Source organism: Ischnura elegans, chromosome 3, assembly GCF_921293095.1.
Source record: "Ischnura elegans chromosome 3, ioIscEleg1.1, whole genome shotgun sequence".
NCBI lineage: Eukaryota > Metazoa > Arthropoda > Insecta > Odonata > Coenagrionidae > Ischnura > Ischnura elegans.
Window position 1 is genome coordinate 43,199,545 of NC_060248.1, and position 25,091 is coordinate 43,224,635.

General features: G+C 37.1%; 2 protein-coding genes across 4 annotated transcripts in view; one reads left to right on the forward strand and one right to left on the reverse strand.

Moving 5' to 3' along the window:
* Positions 1-27: 27 nt before the first annotated feature.
* Positions 28-25,049, reverse strand: LOC124155706 (BRISC complex subunit Abraxas 2-like). 3 transcript variants are annotated; one of them, XM_046529751.1, is made up of 8 exons: positions 24,758-25,049; positions 23,665-23,904; positions 5,024-5,114; positions 4,847-4,950; positions 4,557-4,756; positions 4,297-4,419; positions 3,799-3,974; positions 28-1,107 (listed from the first exon to the last, which is right to left on the reverse strand). In XM_046529751.1, the coding sequence occupies exons 3-8, from the start codon at positions 5,052-5,054 to the stop codon at positions 500-502; spliced, it is 1,242 nt and encodes a 413-aa protein (XP_046385707.1). In that variant the 5' UTR covers positions 5,055-5,114; positions 23,665-23,904; positions 24,758-25,049; the 3' UTR covers positions 28-499. The 3 variants fall into 3 exon arrangements, with proteins under 3 accessions (XP_046385707.1, XP_046385706.1, XP_046385705.1); XM_046529750.1 differs by lacking the exons at positions 23,665-23,904; positions 24,758-25,049 and adding an exon at positions 5,475-6,114 and having other exon boundaries at positions 3,799-3,968; XM_046529749.1 differs by lacking the exons at positions 23,665-23,904; positions 24,758-25,049 and adding an exon at positions 5,475-6,108.
* Positions 6,220-25,091, forward strand: part of LOC124155705 (hexokinase type 2) — a 67,211-nt gene continuing 48,339 nt past the window's right edge. Inside the window, exon 1 of the mRNA XM_046529747.1 lies at positions 6,220-6,362. Coding sequence (XP_046385703.1) covers positions 6,339-6,362 — 24 coding nt within the window. The 5' untranslated portion in view covers positions 6,220-6,338. The remainder of the gene's footprint in view (positions 6,363-25,091) is intronic.

Here is a 25,091-nt window from a genome sequence, read left to right on the forward strand (position 1 = left end):
CATACTTCTTAACATTGATGTATGACATTTTTAAACTTTCAAAATTTTATTTGCAATATCTTTAGTCATCAGCATCATGGTAAATATTTTACAAACTTGAAGATACAGGTACAAGACTGAAGACAAACCATAACAAATGTCAGCAAGACATTGATCTTCAGAATGTAAATAAATTAAAAGGTCATTAAAATATATTAAAACAAATATAATGGTAGCTGACAGCTCTGAATATATATTGGTGAGCAATATTTAAAACTTTGATTCAGCACCAATTTTTATAAACTTCTTTCACATTGTATTAATAGCAATATGGATAAGGCCTTCCAGCTCTCAAAACTGAACCACATTCATGGAAACCAGGACATCGTAACAACAAAGTGAAATAAAGAATGCCTCCCAAAAAAAATTACCAACAGCACTGTTTCTTAACATTCATATCACGTGACTTAGCTTTACATTCAGCCCTGGGAATTGTTATGTCTTCTTTTCAGACTACATTCTAATTTTCATTTGAAGAATTGTTAGTAGGAGCAATGCTGCGATTAGCAGAGTTCTGTTTGGATTTTTGCTGCCTCTGATTTTCTGGGGCAGATATCTTACGGACGGACCGTTGGGGTGAGGACCTCTGATGCCTATTAATTGGACTTTTACTCGCACTTGAATCTCCCACTGATGGAACACTTACAGGGGAGGGCGAGGAAGGATTACCACGAGCTGACTGCTTTCTTTTCGAACCAGTCACACCACTGGCACTGTTCCCTTTGGCAGAAGAAAAATCACCACTAGTACCTATGTGCCTCCTACCAGCAGGGGGAGGAGTCATTTTGAGCTTCAGTTCAGTCACAAAGTCAAAGGGATCACTGGAGGATTTGTTTGGAGAGGGGCTGATTGATGAATCATGGTCCTTCACATCATTCTCTGGGCACACATCACCAACAATCACTTGTTCCTCTTTTCCATTTAATTTATCTTCTATCTCACTGTCAACTGTTGCCTCTGTTCTCAATGCTGAAGGCTGATTATTCAAGGTAGCTACACTCTTGGCTTCACTAGTGTTCTCTGCAGTCACTTCAACCGGCAAGCTCAACAACTGTGGAAGTAATACTTCTGAGGATACAAAAAAGAGGAAACATTTGACTATAAGGATCAGGGGTAAATCATGTGTAGAAGAAAAATTTAGGTGCCTTAAAATTACACCTCAAATTCTTTAATAATTTACTATGGTTCATTTTTAATTTCTATACTTTGAAAATAAGAAAAATGTGAATCACTTTACAGATATATTACGCAGACATTTAGTTTAAATGTTCAATGCGTCGTGTAACTCTTACAAAGGGAGTGTGACAAAAGTGGGTCTCAGATTTCAATCAAACTTTGTAGTGTTGTAGTCCATTAGGAGCTGTCCACAAATCACCCCCCATATTGGGTTATACAGCAGACTCCTGATTATCCGGCTGCGGTTTATCCGGGTTGTAGATCATCCATGCATGATTTTCACTCTCACTCAATTTTTTCCGCAATCTTTATTGAAAAACAATAAAATCGGATGCAAAATCATCAGAATTACTGCATTAATGCTAGGATACATCAGGCATATTATTTCTGTTAGAATCCCCTTCGTAAAACGGAAGCGGTCGTTTGCTATCTGTATTCACGGGAGTGCCGTGTTTCTGTTTTCCAAGCTTCGCAGTGCGCGACCTCTCTCCGTGATCACAGATACACGTCCCGCAGCAGTTGCAACCCAGGCAACTTGTGCAAGATGCGACTACGTGGTATGGTGCCTGTGTAGTTTCCGACGTCGAGCAGGGGTTTTGAAGCATTCGTGCAAATCACTTCGGTATCTTTGATCATGTGGCCACAGATGTGTGGTTTTCGAAACTAGGCCACACATTGAGCATTAATGATACAAGTACAACCATGTTATCACAGCTAAAAAGATCGCAGACTGGCAAAGAAAGCTCTCAATGACTCTGGAAAGCAGTCTAAAATCAGAGTAACTGCATAAATAATAATATAGTTTGTTTTAGGTAAATTATGAACATTGCAAAACATTCACGTGAAAGTTTGAGTTATCTGTGTTTTCTGATTATTCGTGCCGTCCCTCCGTAGCATTAGCCCAGGTAATAAGGAGTGCACTGTACAACCAATAGTTTAAACAAAAAACGTAGTTTAACATTTACAGATTCATTAAATTCCCGTAGAAATATGCTATTGTTGAATAGAAGCGGTAGCCCGGTGGTTTTGGTTACCCGGAGGTCCAAAGCTCGATTCTTGGATGCAGCTTTTTTTTTTCATAATTTGTTTCTACCTTTAATTTTACAAAAGCCTGCTGTACATCATTATTCTCGTGATTTTCAATGAAAATTTTATTTTTCTGCATGGAAATCTTTTTCTGCAATGCAGAAGCATCAGATGCTTTCCCATTTTTTCCTACGGGAGCCTAGTTTCATTTACATTATTTTCGTGTCGCAAAACGAAGAATTTTTACGATGCATATGTACTTGGCTTCCTTTTATGTTGCAATATGGGCTCATTTCTTACAATTCCAGCCTAGTTTTCTATAATTTATTTTATATCGTATTCATAAGGGAATACAATGAACCTGTAAATGTTTAACTGCGTTTTTTGTTTGAACTATTGGTTGTATAACCCAATATGGGGGGTGATTCGTGGACAGCTCCCGATGGACAACAACACAGCAAAGTTTGAATGAAATCTGAGATCTACTTTTGTGACACTCCCCTTGTTAGAGAAGAGTACAGCCTTGTTCACAATAGATAGCTTATTTTGAAGCAACTTGGGAGTTAAGACCTTGAGAAAGATGGTTACTAGATCACAAGTGTTCAAAGCAACAAAACTCAGAATTTTCTGTGACTGACTAAGACTCTACTGTACCTTAATTTTATGCAACCATTAGGAAAATAGCACTCTCAACTGAACCCTCAAACTTTTTCAAACAAACCAAAATTAATCATATCTGCATATTTATGGGAAAGCAATTTTATTTTGTGGTGGATAAACCAAAAAGTAGTGCAGCCGCATAAGGAGAGCTAGAATATCCATGGTGTCCCACCCAGTATGAGATAAATCCCCTTAAGTTACAAAGATTGATACGAAGAATGGCATTTCAAATCACACAAAAGTAATAAATGCCCAGGTGATAGTTGTAGTAAATCCATAAATGTCTCCAAGCTCTAGAATTTCTAGTTACAGCAATGAAGCTACGTATTTGCATGCCAAGCCCTGGTGGACAAGGTTTAAAAAGAAAGATGTAGTATTTCAACTGATTGGTTCAAGCAATCCATTTACAAGGAAATATGGAATTACAGAATTCATACCTTTGTTTAATGAAATAATAATGAATATACATAGTTTGACACTGAATAATTGGTTATAAGAGCACTTAGAACAATTTGAGGTGCCTCAAGTACCCCCATATAATTGAAATAGCTATGTCAAATTGATCAAAATTATTACGCAAAATATGGAGGAAGTATTAGGTCGGACAGTTTCAAGGCATTAAACGCAGTGAAAGACAATGACTAAGATACTGTGAACTTCTTGCAGTGTGTTTACCAACAGTTTTTGCACAAGAAAGACCCTGTAGTGTAGGGATGAAATTGGTCTCACACAAAAAAAACTTATAGAAACTCATAGAAAATTTATACTGCTTCTAAGCAATGAATAAATAAGGTGAGGTATACAAAAGAAATAATATTAGTATTCATGATTACACACAATCATTTCACTCACAACCGTTAAAAAAAAACAGTGGATCGAAAATACAACAAAACTTACCATTGGATACTTTCCCAGACTTTAACTGAGATTTAAGCAAGTTAACCTCTTTCTGCAGGGAAGACACTTTGGATTCAGACTCGGTGAGATCATTAACCAACTTCTGGAGGTGCATCTTGATCAATATTTGCATATTCAAAACTAAATGAGCTTCTGAGAACTTCTCCTGGCTAATCCTTCAAGAGAAAATCAGCTATTAAATAGAATTCAGAATATGTTTAAGAATTTAAATATGGTACAAGGAAGGGAAAAATTACAGATTACAAAAATCGAGTAACTCCATAGAAAATTTATACTGCTTTTAAGCAATTCAATAACTAAGGTGAGGTATACAAAAGAAATAATATTAGTATTCATGAATACACACTAAAGATATGATTTAAATCACAAGTGTTTATTCATTTTCAATGGAGGATGAATGCTTGGAGAATTATTAATCAATTCATAAAACTTCTTTTAAATAAATAATTGATAAAGGTATAAATAGTTAAAACTCACCCGAGAGAGGATACAATACTCTGAAAGGATTCTGAAGAGCAGGATGTGTTGGATACTAATTTATAACCAGAAATAGAGGTATCACCCAGATTCTCCACAGAAAATGGAATGGCCTCGAATACCCTACAAATAAATAAAATGCAATAATTAATTATAAACACTCATTAAAACTTGGGAGAAAGAGACCAGACTGATTTCGTGTTATTTGGCAAAATAAATTAAAAATGCAGCAGCCAAAAGAAACTTTCTCTATAACAAACCTGCGCCTACGAATGTAGAAGACATGGTTATAACGATGAGTTGATTGATTGGAGGACTTCGAAGAAGACAAGATGCAGGTGACGAAAAGTTCTTTCTTACTCTCAGACAACATTTCTGACAACTGCTGGTGAATCACACCGTCCGTCAGGTGTGGAGCCAGAGAACTATTGCGGCGGAATCTATACCAACCAATTATATCCTGAAATGAAATTTTCATTATAGATTTAAAAAATTCGGAATAATACCATGAGTTCTATTTGATTGATTACCTTGGATCTAAATATATTACCTTGGATTTATCTTTCACTATTTCTTTCAACTTATTTCCATCTACTTTTCCGATATTATTATAAAAAGCATACTTGTTCGGGACCGGTATAATGGAATGCACACCTTAATAAGAAAAGAAAAGAAATTAATAAAGAAGCTCGCTCAAACGAAGAAATAACGATTGAAAAATACTTACTAATTAATGTAGCAGTTTCTTTCCCATTCATCTGAAAATCACTAATAGTGTTGGTTTCCTTGTTGACAACCTCGCCCAAAAGGAACCCTTCCTGCAAAGGTAAATAACTTACACTTTTACGGATTCAAGCCAAAAATCTACTTCAAACATCACTAGAAAGATGACTTTCTAAGCTGATTAAAGCAACAAACACGTCGAACAAAATCAATTCTGAGGAGATTATATGATAATGAGTATTACTGTAAGTCTTAAAGTACATCATTTACTTATTTTATACACAAAGCAAAATGTAATAAATTCGAAACATGAGAAGATGACTCGCACCAATAAAAAACATGAAAGAAAAACTTTACAGAAGTGAAGTAATAACATAGGTGACATATGATATAAATTAATTCAAGATGAAAGTACAGAGCTAAAATTCACTGGCATGCAAGAACGCATTAAATACCTGATTTGACACACTATTGACATTTTCGTATAATAAAAAAGACAATACTGGCCCTGACGTATTAACACACACGTTCACCGCCATTTCTAACACATTGAACAAACGAAGGACGATATTGCAATGCTGTCCTGCAAATCAGCTGTGACTCTAGCCTATTCTGTTCTGTCACGAAATTCTGCCTGCACCGCATTTTGTGGAAAATGAATTTAAATAAGAGGATCAATGAATTAAACAAGATTACTCTAATCGGAGCGTTCATCGAATCATTTGCAGGTAAACGTACTACGCAGGTATTCTCTGCTTCACAATCTTTTCGAATTATGTCATCCATTCGCATCCTATCATTCGTTGTGGGATAAAGAAATTATGGGTTGCTCCAGGTTAAATGACAGTTTCGAGTATTCTTCGTTTTTTCTTTATGCACAACTGCAAAAGAGTACCAATGGCCCATCTGAGGACGTACGCGCGCAAACATAACTACAATTTTGAGATGATTCGAAAGTTTGACTTCAGATGGGGTTCAGCTTATCATGACGGCCTATGTTGAAATCAGTTTGATCAATGCTTTAAATTTTGGAAGTAAATAGCATTATGCTAAAATCTCTTCGTGGGCAATGTGTGGTCCTCGGTTTTTCGTTTTAAGCAACTTTTTCAGATTTCATGCGTCGTTGTTAGCGTTGTTAGTTATTCATTTTACTTATGGTAGTTTCTCTCCCTGCACAGTAGACGGCGTCGGTGTTTCTTTCTTCGTTAAATATACACAGATTTCTGGCATGCGGACTAAATCGGGCGAAGAGGTCTTCGAGGACTCTGGAGGACTCAGTGGAAGACGAGACTTGAGACAGAAGATAACCGCGCTTCGAAATGGTTAACTACGATCTTCAAGACGTAAGTAGTTTTATTCTTTTATTGATAAATATGATCCACCTGATATCAGAGGTATATTTTTTTTTCTCTCTACTTCTTGAAAAAATTCCCCTATTTTGCGCAGATTTTCTATTTGAAGTAAATTAGTGTCGCTATCATTTATGCAATAGATTTTCTGAGAGTGTCATAGCTCTTTCCTAATATTGCGTTGTAAGGGCATTTACGGCTGCCTCGACCTGTTGTTTCGTCTGCATTGGGATGCCGATTTTCTTTGTTTTTCGTGGAAGATGTCAAGTTTTGGTCCCCACATCTGGATTTAGATTCGATTAATTAACTATTTACTTAAAATTATTCAGCGTTTCGGGATTACATGCTCCTGACGAAAGAACTTTCCTCCTTAAACTCACGCTGTTCACCTGAAATTCCTCCCTAACTTGGCGCTCATTTTCATGTGAAACACGCTTATCGTAGAGCAATTGATTTTCGAATGTTCGTATTTTAAATATGTGTTTATGATGAGAAATCAAAATTTCCCCACTTATATCTCTTAAATGGCTCGGTGAATGTATGATAAAGCTTGCAAGGTAATTTTTTATGCCGCTATTAACATCTAATAATTTAGAGGAATCTCGGCGATTTCAATCTAGCAACTTCGCACTGTGTTTTCCGGAAAGTAGAATTCTACTTACAATTCGCACTTTAGTGCACCGTACTTACCTGGTGATTTACTTTTCACCCTTTTCATTGGTATGTCGAGACCTCTGTATACTTTTGCGACCTTGGAATAGAGTATTTGCATACTTTTTGGAAGTTACTTCTAAAAAATCTTTCGATACTTCAGACGCTAAATTTTCATTCTTACTACAAAGTCTACCTCTAAGAACTACCTCAGTCAGTAAAAGAAGTCCTAGACTTGTTTGTGTCCACCGGAACCTTTGTGTTGTTCACGATGTTCCTCTTAAGGCATCCTGCTACAGTTAGAGTAAGGCAGGCATTCCCACAGCCCGTGCTTGATAGAGGTTGAGTACCTGGCACTTACCTCTTGTTATCCTTTAATGAATAGCACCTGTAATATTTCCATATAGCCACCCTGATGTACGAGGAAAGTTTTTTTTTAACGGGAAAAGTTTCGGAAACTAACATGCCATAATTATTTCTTCTCGGGGACCATTCTCAGTTTATAATCTGGCTTTTAAAATTCTTGATATTGTTGACTTCTTGATTAAAGATTTCGGCGGGTACGTAGGTTCATCATCTTGGTCAGCATGCTCGAGGACCGAGCATGAGCAAGAAAGTAATTTCGGTGAGTGGTTCACTCGGAGGGGAACACTTTAGACCTATCATCCAGAAATTCCACGGGGGCTGAGGAGTATTTCATAGACCCCCTCTTCCCTACGGCCTTGACATAGACGTTTTCTTTTTCGAGGGGGGGGGGGGTTCATGCCTGACACTCCGTCATCTACGTTCCTTATGATAGATAAGTCTAGGTAAAATTAGAATCAGGTGATATAGAAGTCGCTACTTATCTTGTAGCGTCTTCAAGAATTTCTGCCACCATTACAACTGCGTCGTCTTGAAGCTGATATGAAGATATAGCGAATGTGTATGATCAATAGAGATTTGCTTCAAATTCCCTTCGATTCGGAAGAGTTTACTCGGGAATTCGCCGTGATTTAAGGGCCGTCGTTTTGGTTCCTCTTCTTCCTTACTTTCTATCTTATTTTTGAAGGGGATGCTTGGCCATATGTAGTATGTGAGGGCAAATCTCCACGGCCTGACGTACGTGTATTGGTAATTGAGCCACCAGAATTGGAAAACCTTACTTCTCGTCTAGTAGATACCCTAATCATTAGTTTCGAAACCTGCACCTGACAAGGGTGGGCCTTCCTAAAAAATATAATTGAATTTGTTGGAAAATTCTGTGTGTGTTGAAAACTGAGTCGCAGTCATCTTTGTGATCTTAGCCTATCTGATTTGTGATTAGTGGAAATAAGCTTTCTCTCACGGATAATTTCTCATGCAAGTATACCGAGTAGTCGCAATACCTTGTATGCACTCGGTGAGTGATGAATTTCTATTCTTTAAGATTGCTATTACTTGCGAAGTCATGGTGATTCCGTGATTCGGAGCTGCAGGTATACTTACTATGTATTCTACTTCGCCAAGAAGGGTAAAATATGCGCTCAATTTCTGATTTTTTTACACACGAATGAATGAAACGTATGGAGTTATATTTAAAATATATTCTGATTTAGTTATCCATTGTATTCACAACACTGATTAGACTACGCCTTGAGCTTTCAATGGGTTTACAGTGTCAGTCAATTTGTCAATGATTTGAAAGGGTATAGAAAATTATTTCGGTGGAGTAGCCACGGGGGTTTTCCGGATTACAACCCCCCTCCCTTGAGCCTTCAAAAGAGGATACCCGGACCCTCTTTGCCCTGGGGTGTTTTCCATACACCCCGGAAGGGTCCCAAAATCTCCGGTAAACCCTACTTTCAAAATCCCGGTTACGTTACTGCATTTCGGAGATGTTTGAGTACGTGTAGTATTATTCGGTTTTGTAGTATCTTCCACTCTAGCCGGAAGTTTAAAATATGTACGTGATGAAAAGGGAATTGGGGGAATAAGGAGTACCCTTCAGTTAGGGATGAGATGGGGTTCCCAGTGTGGAGGGTAAGGGTAAGCCCTCATCGCTCCATATCTGGACCCACTCCCAACTAAACGTGAAATTACAAGTTAGCGTGGTAAAATCGAAGTGGATGATAAAACACAACCTATGATTATTCATTGTTTGTATCAGTTGATGTGAGAAATTGGTACCTTAAGGCGATATTATGTCTCGTCATTTTTCTCAGGAACTAAATTGGTATATTTAGTCGTCACAATTTGGATGCAGTTGGGGTGATTCAATAAGACTGCGTTACAAGCGCATAATCGTCGAAGTTTTTATTTACCGTTGTGATCTTCTCGCGTAGCCGCTTGGATAAAAGTCATTAATCTCGTCAGTCTTGTACTTATCTCAATATTATCAAAGACTTGAAGAAAACCCTCCTTTGTGGAAGACAGAGTTACTAAACTCGCATCGAAGATTGTGTATTGTATTTTTTTGTGATTGAAAAATCACAATCTGTAATTTATGCTCAAGTCATCAGAATATATTTTAAATAAACCTCCATACGTATCATTCATTCGTGTGTATAAAAATCGGAAATTAAACACATATTTTACATCTCTTGGCAAAGTAGAATAAATAGTAATTTGTTCCACTTCGCCAAATGAATAATTACCTGCAGCTCCGACTCACGGAATCACCATGATTTCGCAAATAATAGCAATCGTAAAGAACAGAAATTCATCCCTCACCGAGTGCATACACGGTATTGCAACTACTCGGTATGCTTGCATGAGAAATCTATCATTCAGAATTAATATCTCGAGTGAGATTTGAAGAAAACGAATGAAGCATGCGAAAATATTTAATGGGAAATATCTAAGTACGCGTAATATGTGTAAAAAATATTGGGTGATGCGAATGACCAATGACAGAGGCGTGTTGGATTTTGGGACATTTATAGAAGCAAAATTAACAGGAAAAGTATTTGAGCTCTTTGGAGAGAATGCAGTGGACAGTGTGTAGGCGGAAAATATTTTCTTTGCTGGCATTCGCAGCCAAGGCTGGAGTCTTTCTTGCCGTTATGTTTTTTAGGATGCATTGCGAGACTACTTAATCCATCTGAGTCGTCTTGCGAGAGGACAAATGGTCTCTAATTTTTTCCTCATTTGTTCTCTCGTTGGTTAAATAGTTCTAGATTTTGCAAGTAATAAACTTGACTTTCAAACAGCTTACTATTATCACAAATCGAATCCAATACCTCTGTACCTTTCGAAAGCTTACGAATTTTCAGGGTTGGCAAGTCTCTAAGGGAAAATAGTGGAGGAAGATATTTAGGAGGGAGAAAAAATATTGGAAATATTTACAGATCTTATGTACAAGGCCTAAAATTGTGTTGGTCTTAAGTACAATGTGATCAATATGCAAATTAGTACACAGTTTTTAGTCAAATAACACACCTAAATCTGACATGAAATTATCTCTTGCTATGGGACCCCTTCAAACTTTCTAATCATATAGCATAGGAATCTTAATTTTATAACTCGGGACAACATTAAACTTTCTTAGGTTGTGTTTCTTAGTACACCATAACTTAAAACTCATATTACAAATTTTTAATGCCTTAAAGTCATTACAGCAATCTATAGGGTAGGAGTTCTAAGTCATCAGTATAATTTGATTGTCAATTTATTATTTTAATTCATATTTCCTACTTCGTGGATTTGACACTTTAGTGAGTTTGTCGTAGAATTTAATTCGTGTTCAGACTGTTATATCTCTTTATTTTTTGCATCGGCGAATGCTGAAATGTACCATGATAAAAGAGGACGAACTTATCAGTGCTTCATTCTCCTTAAATCCACGGATTGCCTCCATAAACGCCGCCCTTTGTTCCTGCTGGAATATATGGTTTATTGGTCTCGTGTTAAAGATCTATAAAAGGTGTCGCACGTATGTATTTTTATGTTTTCGCAATCATTCGTACTGTACTTCATTCGTCTACCTCTGGCCTTGAATTTCTGGGAAAACACCAGATCCGTTGACGGGGTTGATAGCGGTCTTTGCATTTGATGATGCCTGTCTTCAGTTGAAACCTTTTAAGTCGAACTTCATTCTCTTTCTTGCCTGGTTAACTACTGATGACATGCATCCTTGAGGTAAGTCGTAATTTCTCTCCCTATCTTCACGTCTTTGGATAGGCAAATTGCTGCGAGTTAGATGTTTTCGCACATCTCTTCCTCTGATGTTTGAGTGGACGGTTCGTCCATAATTATGCCAAGCCGTAATTGAGGATTTATAATATTGAGAATTGCTTAACATGACTACAGACTAACTAACATGTAGTACAGGCGTACCTCGATACGGCTGCTTTTTTCTTGCTACTGATGAATGAAATTCTTTTCCTATTGATGTAGAATTTTCTTTTTCTGTTAAATTTCATACAATTTTGGCATTTTCATTATTTATCAACTGATATAAATTCTTTCTCCAAGGATTTGTTTTATTTTCCACTCCAAAATAGGAAATCCTTAATCGTCTTTGTTCGTAACTCGATAGTATGTACCGCTAAGCATATTTTGACTTTTAAACAGATGACTATCCCTTGTAGGAGCGGAATAAACACCAGTGTGGAGAGAATTTCGTAGAACTTCTATATCGGTAAAAGTAAATATTTTCATAATTAAGCATTCATTTCAATTTGGTTTGAAAAATATTGTATCTCGTTTTCTTAGAATTCAAAATTGAAGCTAGTATTTCCTTTTCTTTGTCCACGAGATAGATTCCCTCTATTCTTCCAAATATTGACTGTGTATTTGTGTAGAATATTTCTCATTACTTTGATTACTTACATTATTACTTTGAAATCCGGCAGTCACACCATAGTTTCAATATTTTTTCCTTGTTCAGTCGTGTTGGATTACTAAAAGTGGTTATTTTTAAGGAAGGAATGTTCAGCATTCAAGTTGATATAATCTGCTCTTACGTGGTGTTTGATTGCCATATTTGCTCTTTACTGAGTCAGAACAGCTCAACATTATCCTTTAATTTAGTCAATTTATTCCATGTTGTTATTTCGCACGATATGTACAGACTTTTCAATGGCAATATGATCGAAGGCTTTTCATTCCTAGAAGGATACACGAGGTACGGATCTTCGTGATATATACTGACGCGGATATTCAGTGATCTTAAACAGTTTTATCCTACATTTTGAGTACATTCTTACTTTAACTTCGTTTATTGACCCTTAGAAGATTTTTCTTCATGTTTTCATTAAGGTGTAACTTCAGTTTTATCGGGCCTACCGCTTGCGTAAAGTTGGTATGTTTTGGCTCAATAAGTCGGTGTAATGTGTTGATTTCGATTTTAATAATGTACCAAATGGAATATTCTTCCAACTACTATTCTGCCTTGCTGTTGGGTCATGGAAAACTTAGGTTCAACATAACTCTGAGCCCATAATATAAGCTGGTAGATGCTTTGACCGTGCGTAGTTACCTCTACCGCTTAATTGGCTTATAATTAGTTTTTAGTTCTGCTTGCACCTTCTTCGCCACTTCTCATGGGATGTATTTCTGCATTGCACCCGTGGGGATGTATTATGCCGTCTTTGATGTGCTTAAAAACCAATGTTTCGAAAGTATGATGTCGCCGTTTCTTGGAGTGTTACTTACGTTTCTCATTTGCCCTTCACGATAACCTTGAGTTTAGCGTTGATCGGTAAGAGTATCTACCCTTTTTGCCTCCCGCGTGGAAGTGTAATCGCTTCCTCAGGTTGGCTTACGTTAACCTTCGCACGATCGCATAGTGGTCGTAGATGTTGTGTGTGTATTGACCATCCGAATTCAAGGTTCCTATGTGAGGTTGGACTAAAGACGGGGGCCATCCTAGTTCATATCGATCCGAAAAAATGAGCCGTAAAGCGAAACTTATTGATTTATTGATCCGGACGTCTGACGTTTGGTTCTCAAACATTTTCGTCTAATCTTATAGACGTTTAAATATACCGTGTGCCGAAATGTGAGTTTGATCGTTTTTTATTTTTATTTTTTAAGCTTTCCCAATATTCTATGGTTGTGGGTTTAACACAATGCCTTTGCAAAATCCACGAGGCCTACGATTTTTCGTTCGTGGGCTATAGGACTCCTTTCCCCGTTTTTTGCCACCTCTATCGCTGAGTCATCATTTGTTTTAAAATTAATTCGTCATAAATCTTCCGAAGAGATTGAGGAAAACTGTATTTCGAGAAACATTTTTCTGTACAAGACGGGAATTTTGAAGCTAGATTTTGATTTTCGTAGTAGAAGTTGCACATTTTTCGCGGTTCTGTCAATCTAGCATAGTTAAAAAAGACGAAAGATTTTTAGTTAAAGCTTGTGAATCGATTTATTCTGAGTGAGTGTGTTTGCTGAATCATTTTTCGCTGTTATTTATGCTTGTATATCGGAAATTATGTACTTATTTTTCCTTTTCGTCAATGAATTCACGCTCGAAAGCACGTTCGGCAGAGCGCGGCTGTGAACACGCGTAAGTCTGCGGAAGCAATTCATTTTTAAATACCCAATCAATTATAATTTATTTTAGGTATAGTTGTGCACTCAATTTATTTACATGCCACTATTGATATTTGTGTACTCTACAGTGTTTATTAATTTCCTTGAAGAATTCATTTTTGTCAATGGACCTGGCACCTAGTGTTAGCAAAGAATATTTTGATATTATATTGATAATTAATTGCTCTGCGATTAAGCCACTTAATCATCAATATAAAATTGTATTAAGATAATTGTTTTGCTCGCTGCTTTAAAAAAAACCCTATTTTGTTAGATTTGGTGGGCATTTAGATAATTTTCCCAGATTTTTTTCTTCGTGGTGCGTGGCCAAAATAGTAAATGAAGGGAGAGCATCATGATTTTGTTTTTTGTATTCAGAGATATTGCTTGTGATCATTTCCTATTTTGAAAATACAAACCATTGACCCTTTATCCTCTAGTAACAAATCAAATGTAACTTTTTTAAGGGTAAGGTAAGCGTTAAAGCACCTTATTCGTAATATTGCGCTGAGGGTAATAGACAATCTTTAAACGCTTCGATAGCTAAGTAAATATGGAAAGGAAATAAGTTAAAAATCAATTTGCGCTTTCAAGTAATCACTAATTTCCGCGGTAATAAAGTATAAATGTCGATAAATTTCTATAATATAAATGCATTCGGCATATTTACTACCATTTTTCGTTTATGTTCCTCATGAAGGAACTTAAACGAAAGCCTTAAAAGAATCCTGCACGATACCGAGAATTTGGACTACGATTATTGACGCACCCAACCGTGGTTTATTGGTCAATTTCATTTTCTATCATCTATTTTCCTTTTTATTCGAACCTTTGGGAAATTTTGGTGGTAATGACAACAGGCTAATTATTGCCTCTAAAAGATATAAAATAAGGGTTTTTTCTCTTGCGCTTTGATTGCCAGAAGACGATAGTCACCCACCCAACGTCTGGCCGTGATGAGTACACATTTTAATAGAGCGTATCTTTGGCGCGAGAGGTTTGCATGGCAAGGAGGTATACCGAGTGAGATGTGGGGTGGTTGACCCACTTATTTCTTTGCCAAAGATTCATCTGGGCGTCTTGATTCCTCCTTTGATACAGTGGTCCATTAATTAATTCTAGTCCATTGGCTAATTTTTCTTATATCGGGACATCGCTCTGAAATGGGCATGGCGGTTCCGTAAATTTACCTGGAAGATATCTTCCGTCTCAAAGCCGTGACGGCCTCAAAATATCGACTCGGTCAGTCTTCCTACCTCAGACGTCACTGTGTTTACGATTACGAAGGACGTCGTAACGATCTTGGTCAAGCCCGCCCGCGTAGTTTAGAGGCGTAGTGCCCGAAGAGATGTTGAAATAGAATGACTTAAATTTTCTGTCTCCTCCTCATATGGGAATATCTTGTTGATACTGCGTCTTCGGTGATATTTTCCTTAGACGATGCAAATTTCGGGTTGAGTCACTTAAGTGGGTGATTGTTGCTATCAGCGTTTTAGGCCGATCATAGTGCAAGCGTTGGTGCGGATTAGATGCTCGTATTTTCTTTGGTAGAGGCTGATCATTGATCCTAACCGAAACAAAAGAGGGCTTCAATTAGTGAGAGCTTTTTAAAATTTGCGTAGTATGGAGTTCTGAACTTTTGGAATAGTTGATTTTGCTTGGAGAGTCTCTCATAATTTGTCCAATTCGTTAATGTTACGCACTTCTTGATGACGGCTATTGAATTGTAATTCAGTAAATGGCTTTCAGCGGCTGTACTTGTTAAGTGTCATTCAATTATTGGAAACTTTTTATTTTCTTTGTAGTAATAATAAAAAAATATGTTCCTCTCGTGAGATTAGGATTACTGACATATTTTTAAGACTCCTACTCAATAAGTTCGCTAAGTTCCCAATTTTTATCACGTTTATGCAAAACTTCTTTCTCCATGGCTGGCTGATTTAAGTGGAGATAGTATTTCGATAATACCGCTTAAGGAAAATTTCTCTAAAATGCAGTTGATACATTATTAGTAATTGAGTTTCCATAGCGACATGAGTAACTGCGATGATTTGGGATACATAGTCGTCTAACCTTATAAAAGACTAGAAAAGCGTCCGAAGTAGAAAATATCTGATCGCCTGTAATTATGTGACGACTCCTTTTTTCTATGGAAAAAGATATTTAAGCTAGTGTACTTGCGCTAATGGTCCATATGGCATATGAATGGCAAAGGCGTATATTGTTCATGTTTTTACCTAAGATTTCTAATTGATTTCCAATGATTTTTTAACGACGCGTCGCGACGTACTGAATTTTATCCTGGTTCTTCCCTGCAAATGAACATCGAAATAATTTTCTTACGATGGAACAAGTATCCCTTGTAGTTTTTTGTCATTCACCTGACCTTTGACGTTGTAGAGTGAGCCGAAATCGGTTTGTGAAATATTTGACCTAATCCGCAATGTTTCTGTCCGTAAGTGGTAAAACATTGGGTAATTGTGTTTTTTGGTTGGCTTTGTTCATAATGTATCTTTATTCCTTATGTTTTCAGTTTATTTCATGTGAAGCTTTCGGGTCCCCCTTTTCCCTTGAAATATTTTTATTAAGATTCGTTTTATTCATTGTTATGTATGTGACTGAGGTTGACGATTGTATTAAGCATTATTCTTCGTGTAAATAAATAAAATATTTTGAATAGGAGTCGTATGGCCGCTATTGCGTGAGTTCAGTGTAATGTAGAATTTTGCTACTCATTCGAGTGCATTTCGATTCCGATGCTGTGCCGGCGATGTGAGATGTTTTCAGTATGCCGTCATGAATCTCGACATAATTAGCATTTTATGTGAACAACATTTTAGTTAGATGCGTAATACATCGTTGAAAAGCTTTTCGTTTCACTCGCCGAATCTTGCTTCTTTTAAAATCCTAAATACCTTTGTTTCCTTGTTTTTTTTTCTTTAATAAAAGAAAAACCGTCCTCTGCAGCATATTCGTTCAAAATTAGAAGTGAAGGGTTAATTGGCATGAGCTGCATTCCCATAATAAAATCCATGTGGGTCTTAAAAGATTGCTTATGCTGGTATTAAGGATCTAAAACGATATTCGAATAAAGATGGATCTTTATTCGAATCATAATTGCATTCACAGTGCCGTTACGTTATCATTTTTTTAATCTTCTTTTTCAAAGCATTTATGAGATATCCGTGTTCTGAACTTCGCTTAAGTTCATCTACGTATGCTTGGCGCTATTCTCGCGTAATTTTATTTGCGGAGTTTTCTTGCATTTAGTTAATGTGTTAACTGATGAAGAATTGGAGCGGTAATTGAGAAAATTATTTCCTGTTTGATTAGGTTTTTCACGTATTGAAATATAGATAGGGTGAACGTAAAGGACTGAGCTAATCGAATAAGAAAAAGCAATCTTCCCTGTCAGACTTTCACCACATTTCGCTTACCGTGATAGTGATTCTGAAGTCCTCCTGAGATTCCTATCGGTGGGAGTGGCTGAGAACTATTCTTATGAATTGAATGCGCAATAGCAACCTTAAGAAGGTTCTCTTGAGAAACATTGTAATTTTCATGAAATTACAAAAATGCTTTTCCAATTGTATTTCTTCGACCGAAGATGTGGCTTATCATGACACATTTTCTGAAAATGACGTTTAAATGTGTGAATTTATAAAGGCTCCAATGGTGATGTTTGTTTGATGAAAGAAAATAATGCTGATTACTACAGTTATATTTGTAGCAAAAATCTGGTTATAAGATGGTTATTCCAAACACAAATGATGATAAAAATACCACGTTGGGATGTCACCATGCTTCCAGTTGATGTTTTTTGAATATATGTGGTGTGATTGAAATATAATCGCGTAAGCTATGTTAGTTATTTGAGAATAAGTCTATATTCGAGTGAAATCATGAAATAGCATAAGTTTAAAACATATTAGCGTCAAAATATCCGAAGTATCTGTAATCTTATTTTTCTTTTTGGCAACAGTGGATTCATCTATGGAGCGTTAGTTCTGAATCGTTCTGTCACAGTTACGGTGGAACTACCCTAATAGCTTGGAAGAATAATATATTGTGTTGCTGCTAATGATTATTCTTTTTGAGTGGCGAATCAAAATGTATGAGCTGGGCTATCGATTATGATCGAATTTGCGATTTAACTTCCCGAAAAAAATCCGTGGGCGGTGGAGGCCGTATCCATTCAAATGTTTTCCTTGTGCTGGCCACTTGACCTTTATGACTCCATCATGTGAAGATCCTATTATCATGTTTTTGTTCCTATCTCCTGAATGCGTTTGAAGTTTCGGTGGGCAAGAGTTTTTTTATGTTCTATGTGTGAGAGCTGTTGAACCTTTACCGTCCATCGCCTCCCGTGCCGACGAATGGATACTGGCCAAGTGAGGAGAGGTCCCGTGATACTCGTTCACTTTTGGTATGAAGGGTGCTATTGTTAGACGCCTTTCGGAAACCGTGTTTCCAGAACGGGTCGGGAATACAATCAACCATGGAAGGAATCCAAATCATCTCTGGAGTTCTTATATCTTAATTCACCTCGAATAAGTCTAAATGATATTTCCGTCCTGTAATATAGGTCACATTAAATGTCCTGTCCTCCGTCACCAGACTCGTCTGCGAATATACTGTAATGTCTCAACGGAAGCCCGGCGTCTTTGAAAATAAACTCTTGTTGTTTCCATGCTACTGCTATTGTTTCTTGGTCCAGTGTAGTTCTTTAATTGTTTTTTAAAACTCCATGAAAGTTTTTGTGCCTAGTCGATTTTGTCATCATTAGTTCTTTTTAATGTTCTTTGGTGGTGTAGGATCTCATGCTTCAATCTTCAATGTTGCCTGGGGCTGCAGGAAGAAGTAAATTATCCATCTCAGAAATATAAAGGTTACATTAAATGTCTCTTTCTCCGTCAACAGACACGTCTGTGAATATATAATAATGTTTCAACGGAAGCGTGGCGTCTTTGAAAACAAACTCTTGTTATTTTCATGCAATAGCCATTGGTTAGTATTCCAATATAGTTCTCTAATTGTATTTTGAAAGTTTTTCTGAAAGTTTTTGTGTTGCCATTTATTCATCATTAGTTTTTTTCATGTTCTGGGGTAGTGTAGGGATCTTATGCTTCAGTCCTGCATTGCTGTATTGTGGGAGAAAATAAAACTATCCATTTCGGAAATATATTCCCCCTCTGTAGTGATTGGTATGATACGTTTTGTTCCCTTGAGAAACGTGGGTCTTGGTTCGAATCCTATCTTTGGCTTTAAATTGAGGAATTTCAATTCTTTGTTTATGTTGTGTGGGCACTTCAATCGTAGTATTCCATCTGATGGGGTAGTTACCTGTGGTCCTGTGGATGCCTTTCGTAGCGGTCAGTCCAACATCCAAAACTTGGTTTCTCCCCCTACCTCAACCGCCCATGCTCAGTCACCCACCAGCATGCCTTCTAATGCTTCTTGAGACTAGTGTTCTCATATCCATGTACCTCTCATGCAGTCGCTTCCTTTACCGCTTCTTCAAATATCAAAAAAATAAAGCTCCCAAACTAATTTCCCTTCGTAGTATGTGAATATTTTTACCCAAAAATTTCCTCAGGTAAGTTTTATCACTAAAATTGGACCTCATACTTAATTTACTATAGTCTCATAAGTGTTTTGCTGATCATGCCAGCACCTGCAGAAATATCATGTGGATTTAGTTTTGTATGTAATGGCAATAGAAATAAAACAATTCTGTAGGGCATAATTAATGTATTTTTAATTGATAATGTTCTTTTTACCAAATAAATTAGCATTTGTGTCCACATGCCCATGTTTAATTTTTTCCATATGCTAGTTATCCATGTTTTTATTCACAAAATATTTTTTTACCATTATTGATATTCAGGTCAGGTTGAGCGTTAAAAACCGTACAAGATGTATTCTTCATTCACGAAGGACGTTGATTATACTGTATTATTTATAAAATACATCGGAAATCTGCCAGGGAATACTACGATCGCTGTGTAAATATTTTGTATGGGCGATAGCGGAGGGGGCAAGGGATATTATTTCGGAACGTTTAGGTCCTACTGGGCACAAATTTGGGGTGCCGGGGACGGTAACACGTTATCGAGAGTTTCTCTTGAGCCGAGAAGGGTAGTGAGTAAGCAAATTCAACTTCGCAAATTTTGCTGACTTCTTAGGAGTCACCATTATAAAATGGAAAAGGGAGCGTTGAGAATCGCGATGGCGAACAATACGTGACATGAAAGTTTGTGCTTGTGATTGATCTAGCCCGTCGAAATGGTCCACGATTGCTGTCCAGGTGGCTCATGCATTTCAAGAATTCAATTGGGTAAAAGTTGCGAAACTCACCCGCTGCCTACCTTCGTACCTCCATCCTCTCTTTATGAATACAAGGTTCATGTGCGGCACGCAGTCTACGACGCTAGAAACCGGATTCGAAAGTAATTGAATCTCGTGGATGCCAGTAGAAGTGGGCCAGGCTGTGGAGAGTAGATGCAACAGCTTGTGACTATCACTCAAATTTTACGGAAGAAAGGGGTACAGGGGCACGTGCCCCCCCCCCCCCCCCAATGCTTGAAAATGAACAAGTTTTTTACTACAGTTTTCGTTACGTTCATTTCGTGCCGTATATTACGGAGCCTCAATCATTAAATATGTTAATAACTATCATATTAAAATAAAGATACTTTTTCGTTCAGTAATTGTAAAATGTTGTTTTTAATCTCAAGTATGAGAAGGTCGTTTGCTTGCCAGACCCTTGTGCCCCTCTTCCAGAAAAAAATCCTGGAGCCCTTGTAAGTATCTATGTCCACCAGGGCCCGTAGATTTAGATGTTAGCGATGATCTGTCAGTCTGTGCATATGACGATTAAAAGCACCAACTACTACCGCATTATTGAAATTATTATAGGTAAGCAAACAAGAAATGCACAGTTTCTAGTTGTAGAATTAGTCATGGGAATGGTTACACCGCAATTCTAACACCAAGTTTTATCATTATAATGTTACTGACCTACATTCTGTTGTTGGTATAGTGCTGCGTAGTTGTTTTTATGACAACGCATCTCCCTTCCTGGAGGCGTCCTCACTTCGAAGATGTTTACTCTGAATTTTGGCTGGCCCAAAGAAAGAAATTTTTGTGAAACTTTCCTTGTAAATTTTTTTGAAAACAAGGACAAAGGGGGCGTTATACGCCTCAGTTGTGCTCGAACGAGAGAAGGTCGTAAATACTTTGCATTGCTGGTGCACTGTTATGCTCATCCGGTTTTTCGAGAAAGAGGAATAATAGACCCCGCCTCGTCCGTATAGCGCGTATCACGAATTTTTATCATTCCCAAGGTTTATAATAGTTATCAACATTTAAGTTGTGCTTCAATATCCTTTATGTTGTTCAAATTCTAATAACTTGTCAGTTCAAGGTGTTGGGTTGATATTCCATGACTTTTTTTTACTTTCATGATTGGAAAAATCAAATTTATTTTCTCCATAGTCCTTATGTTTTTTTGTAAATACTGTTGAATCTGCCTGAATTATTATTGTCCCTAATGAATGTTTCTTCCCTAAATGTAGGCTATGCCGTGTGCACCCTTGGTTAACGCTTTTTGAATCGTCAGATAAAAAGTTTGAAATTTTGCCTAAATTATTAATTTAAGCTTTCCCGACGTATGATAGTGGTAAAGTCTGTTCGTGTTCTTCGGCAGTTCTGCTTACCACTTGTTTCGAGAACCGGATGAAATTTCTTCGAGGGACATGGGTTGCTTACGTCTGAATGAAAGTAAGCCGAAACTTATTGGCTGAAAGCTCCTTAGCACCTCCTATGCTCAATTGAGCTTCCACTAGTTACATGAGATAACATATGTTCATGGAGAAAGTGGTATAATTGTTAACTAATAACATTTATAGAAATTTAGTATTACCATTATATTCGCGTTATCCCTGGATAGTAGTCGTCACACTTGAAGATAAGGGTAATCGTCGTGCTTCCTAAGGGTTTACGGTTTATTGTTTCTGTATGGCTCGTTTAATATCTCTGCCAATGCTGGTAGAAGATGCCATCTCTATTATAGCGTTAGTGGTGCTTGGTTTTGTGTGGATAATTCGGGGTCTTAATTTCCCCCCCTTTGGAGTGCGTTGGCCTCCGTTCTCGGCGCGCGCTCCATCGATTTTTCGATAATTTTCTGGAGCCAATTCGTAGATCTTGAAGAGGAGGTTATAATTGATGGATTACCACTTGGTTTATTTAAAAAAAATGCTATTTTTCAGTTTTCAGATCTTTTAATGGCTGTGTGGGTGAAGAAAGGACAGCATATATGTAATTTGCCAATCTTCGTCCATTTCACTAATAATTTTGTTATTCATCATATTGCTTTTAAGAGTATTACGTTTTATTTAATTTTTGAAACTTTCCAATTACATTTTAAAGAGACAAGCTCCCCCCCACCGATTCAAATGGTGTTCTGTAAGTCATCAAACCCTCTAACCCCAATGGGCACTCATGATTTACTGATAATACGTTTGTCTTTTCGGACTCATTGCTAAAAAAATCCGAATTATGTATAATATTCCGGGGGATATTTACTTCAAATTTATGCTGAAAATCTTTCATACATTGAGCGTGGATGTTGAAATGCAAATTCATATGCACTCGTGAAAGTGTTTCAAGTCATACTTGCTGCGCGTGATTCTCTCATATTTTTTCGATGGGAGAGAAAGTGGCCCATGTGACCTGGTGTGTACTTATACCAGACGATTAAAATCTTCGATGGTGCATCTTGCAGAAATGTCCTTACTTTCTCCTTGGGAGTTTCGCTCTGCGGTAGTTTTCGACTGACCACAGTAGATCAACAAAGCGGTAAAAATTCCGAAAAGATTTCAGCATTGCATTTTTTGTGGGTATTCGTTTATAATATCGGAGATAGGCGTGGGGTTGATTTGGCAGAATTTCCTCACATGGAATAAAAAATTTAATGATTTCTAAGGTTATTTTAATTCCCCCATGATATGAATTCAATGAAAGCGATGTAAAATTTTCGAAAAATTGTCAGCATTTTATTTTAATATTCATTCATAAATGGGAACTTTGGCGATGTAATAAATGACAAATCTTATTTTAAAAGTTTGTGGTAACTGTTGTGTAATTGTGTTGTAAGTATTCTATGTTGTGTTGTAAGTTTTAATGATGTATTCTAATTTTAATTTATGCATTTTTTATTGTAATTAATCTATTAAAGTCATTTTTTCCCTTTTCGATGATTACGATGATTAGGTTCAATTTGAATTGAGCAAATCACTCAGTCTTCTCCCAATGTTTGAAAGACAGCATGTGCGCAATACGTTAAATCACATTTTTAGTAGAAACGTTGTAAAAAATCTTCATTTCTTTTTCTCCGAGATAAAATTAATTGAATAGCTTAAAGAAAGCAGTTTCTCATTTTCCCTCTTCTTCATCGGCTTTAGTAATCTTGTAACTGGCGCAAACGGTCTTGCTTGTAACGCAGAGATTATGCAAACGACGCTGAGACTTGGGTGTATAGAATTAAATCCTTATATTTAGGTTCTCTATCTTATGAGCTGAATTGAAGAGGTTCGAGAGCAGAGATTGCTGAAATCAAAGACCAACGCGTTCACTTTAAATTAGGTGGAAAGATGCAAAAAGGATGGTCATTTGTTGAATAAAAGTGAAATGTATTTCATGCTGAATTTCATCTTTAATTACGCGAGGTTCTTGGTATCTACTCGCGGTAACTGTTTATAACTCTCCAATTCGTGCGCGTAATTGTTTGTTGACTTGTATCACAACAGTCAGCGACACACGTGGAATGGAACACGAAAACCGCGACGCAAGTCGACTTGTGTCGACGTGTGTAGATGAATGGAAAGCACCCATTGTTGACGACTGTGAACCTATGGGCATCAAAGGAGCGTATTTTTGAAATAATAGTGCATTATTGGTTTAAAGGTTCCCCCGGCATAAGTCTACTGTTGAAATTTTAATATGCAGAGTCACAGCCATCTTGAGAGAATGGCTATGGCAGAACACATAACTGCATATTACTAAACATATAATTATGCATAGCAGGTAACTACAATTGATCGAATTGTGGTGGTTAATATTTCTTGTATCTGAAGTGAATGTCTTTTACCTGGAGAAAATCCCGATACTTTGTGAGCCGTGCCCATTTTTACTTTCGCTGTCAGTCTTGATGCTTTCACATTTTTGGCGTTCATGTATATCTTCCGTTGTCCATGGATTAATTTGGTCCTCATTTTAGTCCTCACCTTGAATCGGATGTTGAATAAGTTATACTTCTCTTCCTTGGAATCTCGCAATTTGGCCCCCACAAAAACCTGATCACTCGAACGACAAGCCCGCTCTTCTCTCTCTGTAAATAAGCCGAGGACATAGAGCCATGCAGCGGTTGCTACCTTCGATCAGGTTAAGTGACAAAATACTGAAATCTGGGTCGTTTCAATACAATTGCATGTAAAATTTCTGGGCGCGACCGTAGTTGGACCCCCTGGTCGGCGCACTAAAACCTTCTTGTTATAAACAAATGTAGGCCTTCCAGCAATCGGAAATGATCTCAGTTCCAGGCAATACCCATTTCTTTATCACACCAAGTAGTTCCTCAACTGAAGGAACCACTGGAAAAAAACATTTTTTCGACCCCCTTTCAATACCACCAAACACCCATTCACCCTTCACATGCCTTCCTCTTCCATACTTCATTTTTCCAAATTTACTTTCATCAATTTCGACAGTCATTTCCACACCTCCAATCTTAGTACTTTCTTCAACCAATACAGTATCACACACTTCTCAACAAATACTATACCAATCAGTCACTGTTTTATCCGTCACTTTCAAAACTGCCGTATTGTACTTTAAAATTACCCAATCACAAAGAAGAAATGTATCTAGAAAATGGTTCTAGAAACCGCCACCAATCCGCCAATTGGCGAATAAGGGGTTCCAACTCCGGTTCACCCAATTACTGTCTTAATTTTTATGGATAATAAATAAATTTCGGTGCATGTTTTTCATAAACGTGCATGTACATAATGCTATTTTTTGAATTCCAAATTAGAGTTTTATCTCGTGGTCATTCGAGTCTATTATTAATTGTTAGATATAGCAGTGGAGTATAGGTGTAGTATAAGAGTTGCATTAATGCATCAAATTATCTCTCACTTCAAATTTTACATCTGTTAAAGATTTTTTGATCGTGTACTCACCCATTATGCTCTTGTTATTTGTATCAGTAGAGTTCTGGCTTTCAGGTGTCTTACCCAAGACTTATTTTTGGTTTGTTATGCCTAGAAGATATTCGTCGTCCAAAATCGTTTTTAGGCAGTAGTGCTTTTAGGAGTTTGTTTCTCATTTGAATCTATAGTTTTTTTTATTAACATTTGTACTTGAGACAAGAACGGAACATCGTCAATGAACCATGTAATGCTCTCTTAATCAAACTGATTTTCTGGCTAATATCGCAAAAAGTACTTGATTCGTGTCACGGGATTGAGAATTGAGAAATGATTTATGCTTGTTATTGATGTTGTTGTCATGACA

Bases quoted from the DNA above. Each gene is read 5' to 3' on its own strand.
- LOC124155706 (XM_046529749.1), bottom strand. From the start codon at position 5,558: ATGGCGGTGAACGTGTGTGTTAATACGTCAGGGCCAGTATTGTCTTTT. The intron at 5,115-5,474 runs GTATTTAATGCG...TTACCTTTGCAG, and splicing joins TCAATAGTGTGTCAAATCAG to GAAGGGTTCCTTTTGGGCGA. The intron at 4,951-5,023 runs GTAAGTATTTTT...TTTCTTATTAAG, and splicing joins AGAAACTGCTACATTAATTA to GTGTGCATTCCATTATACCG.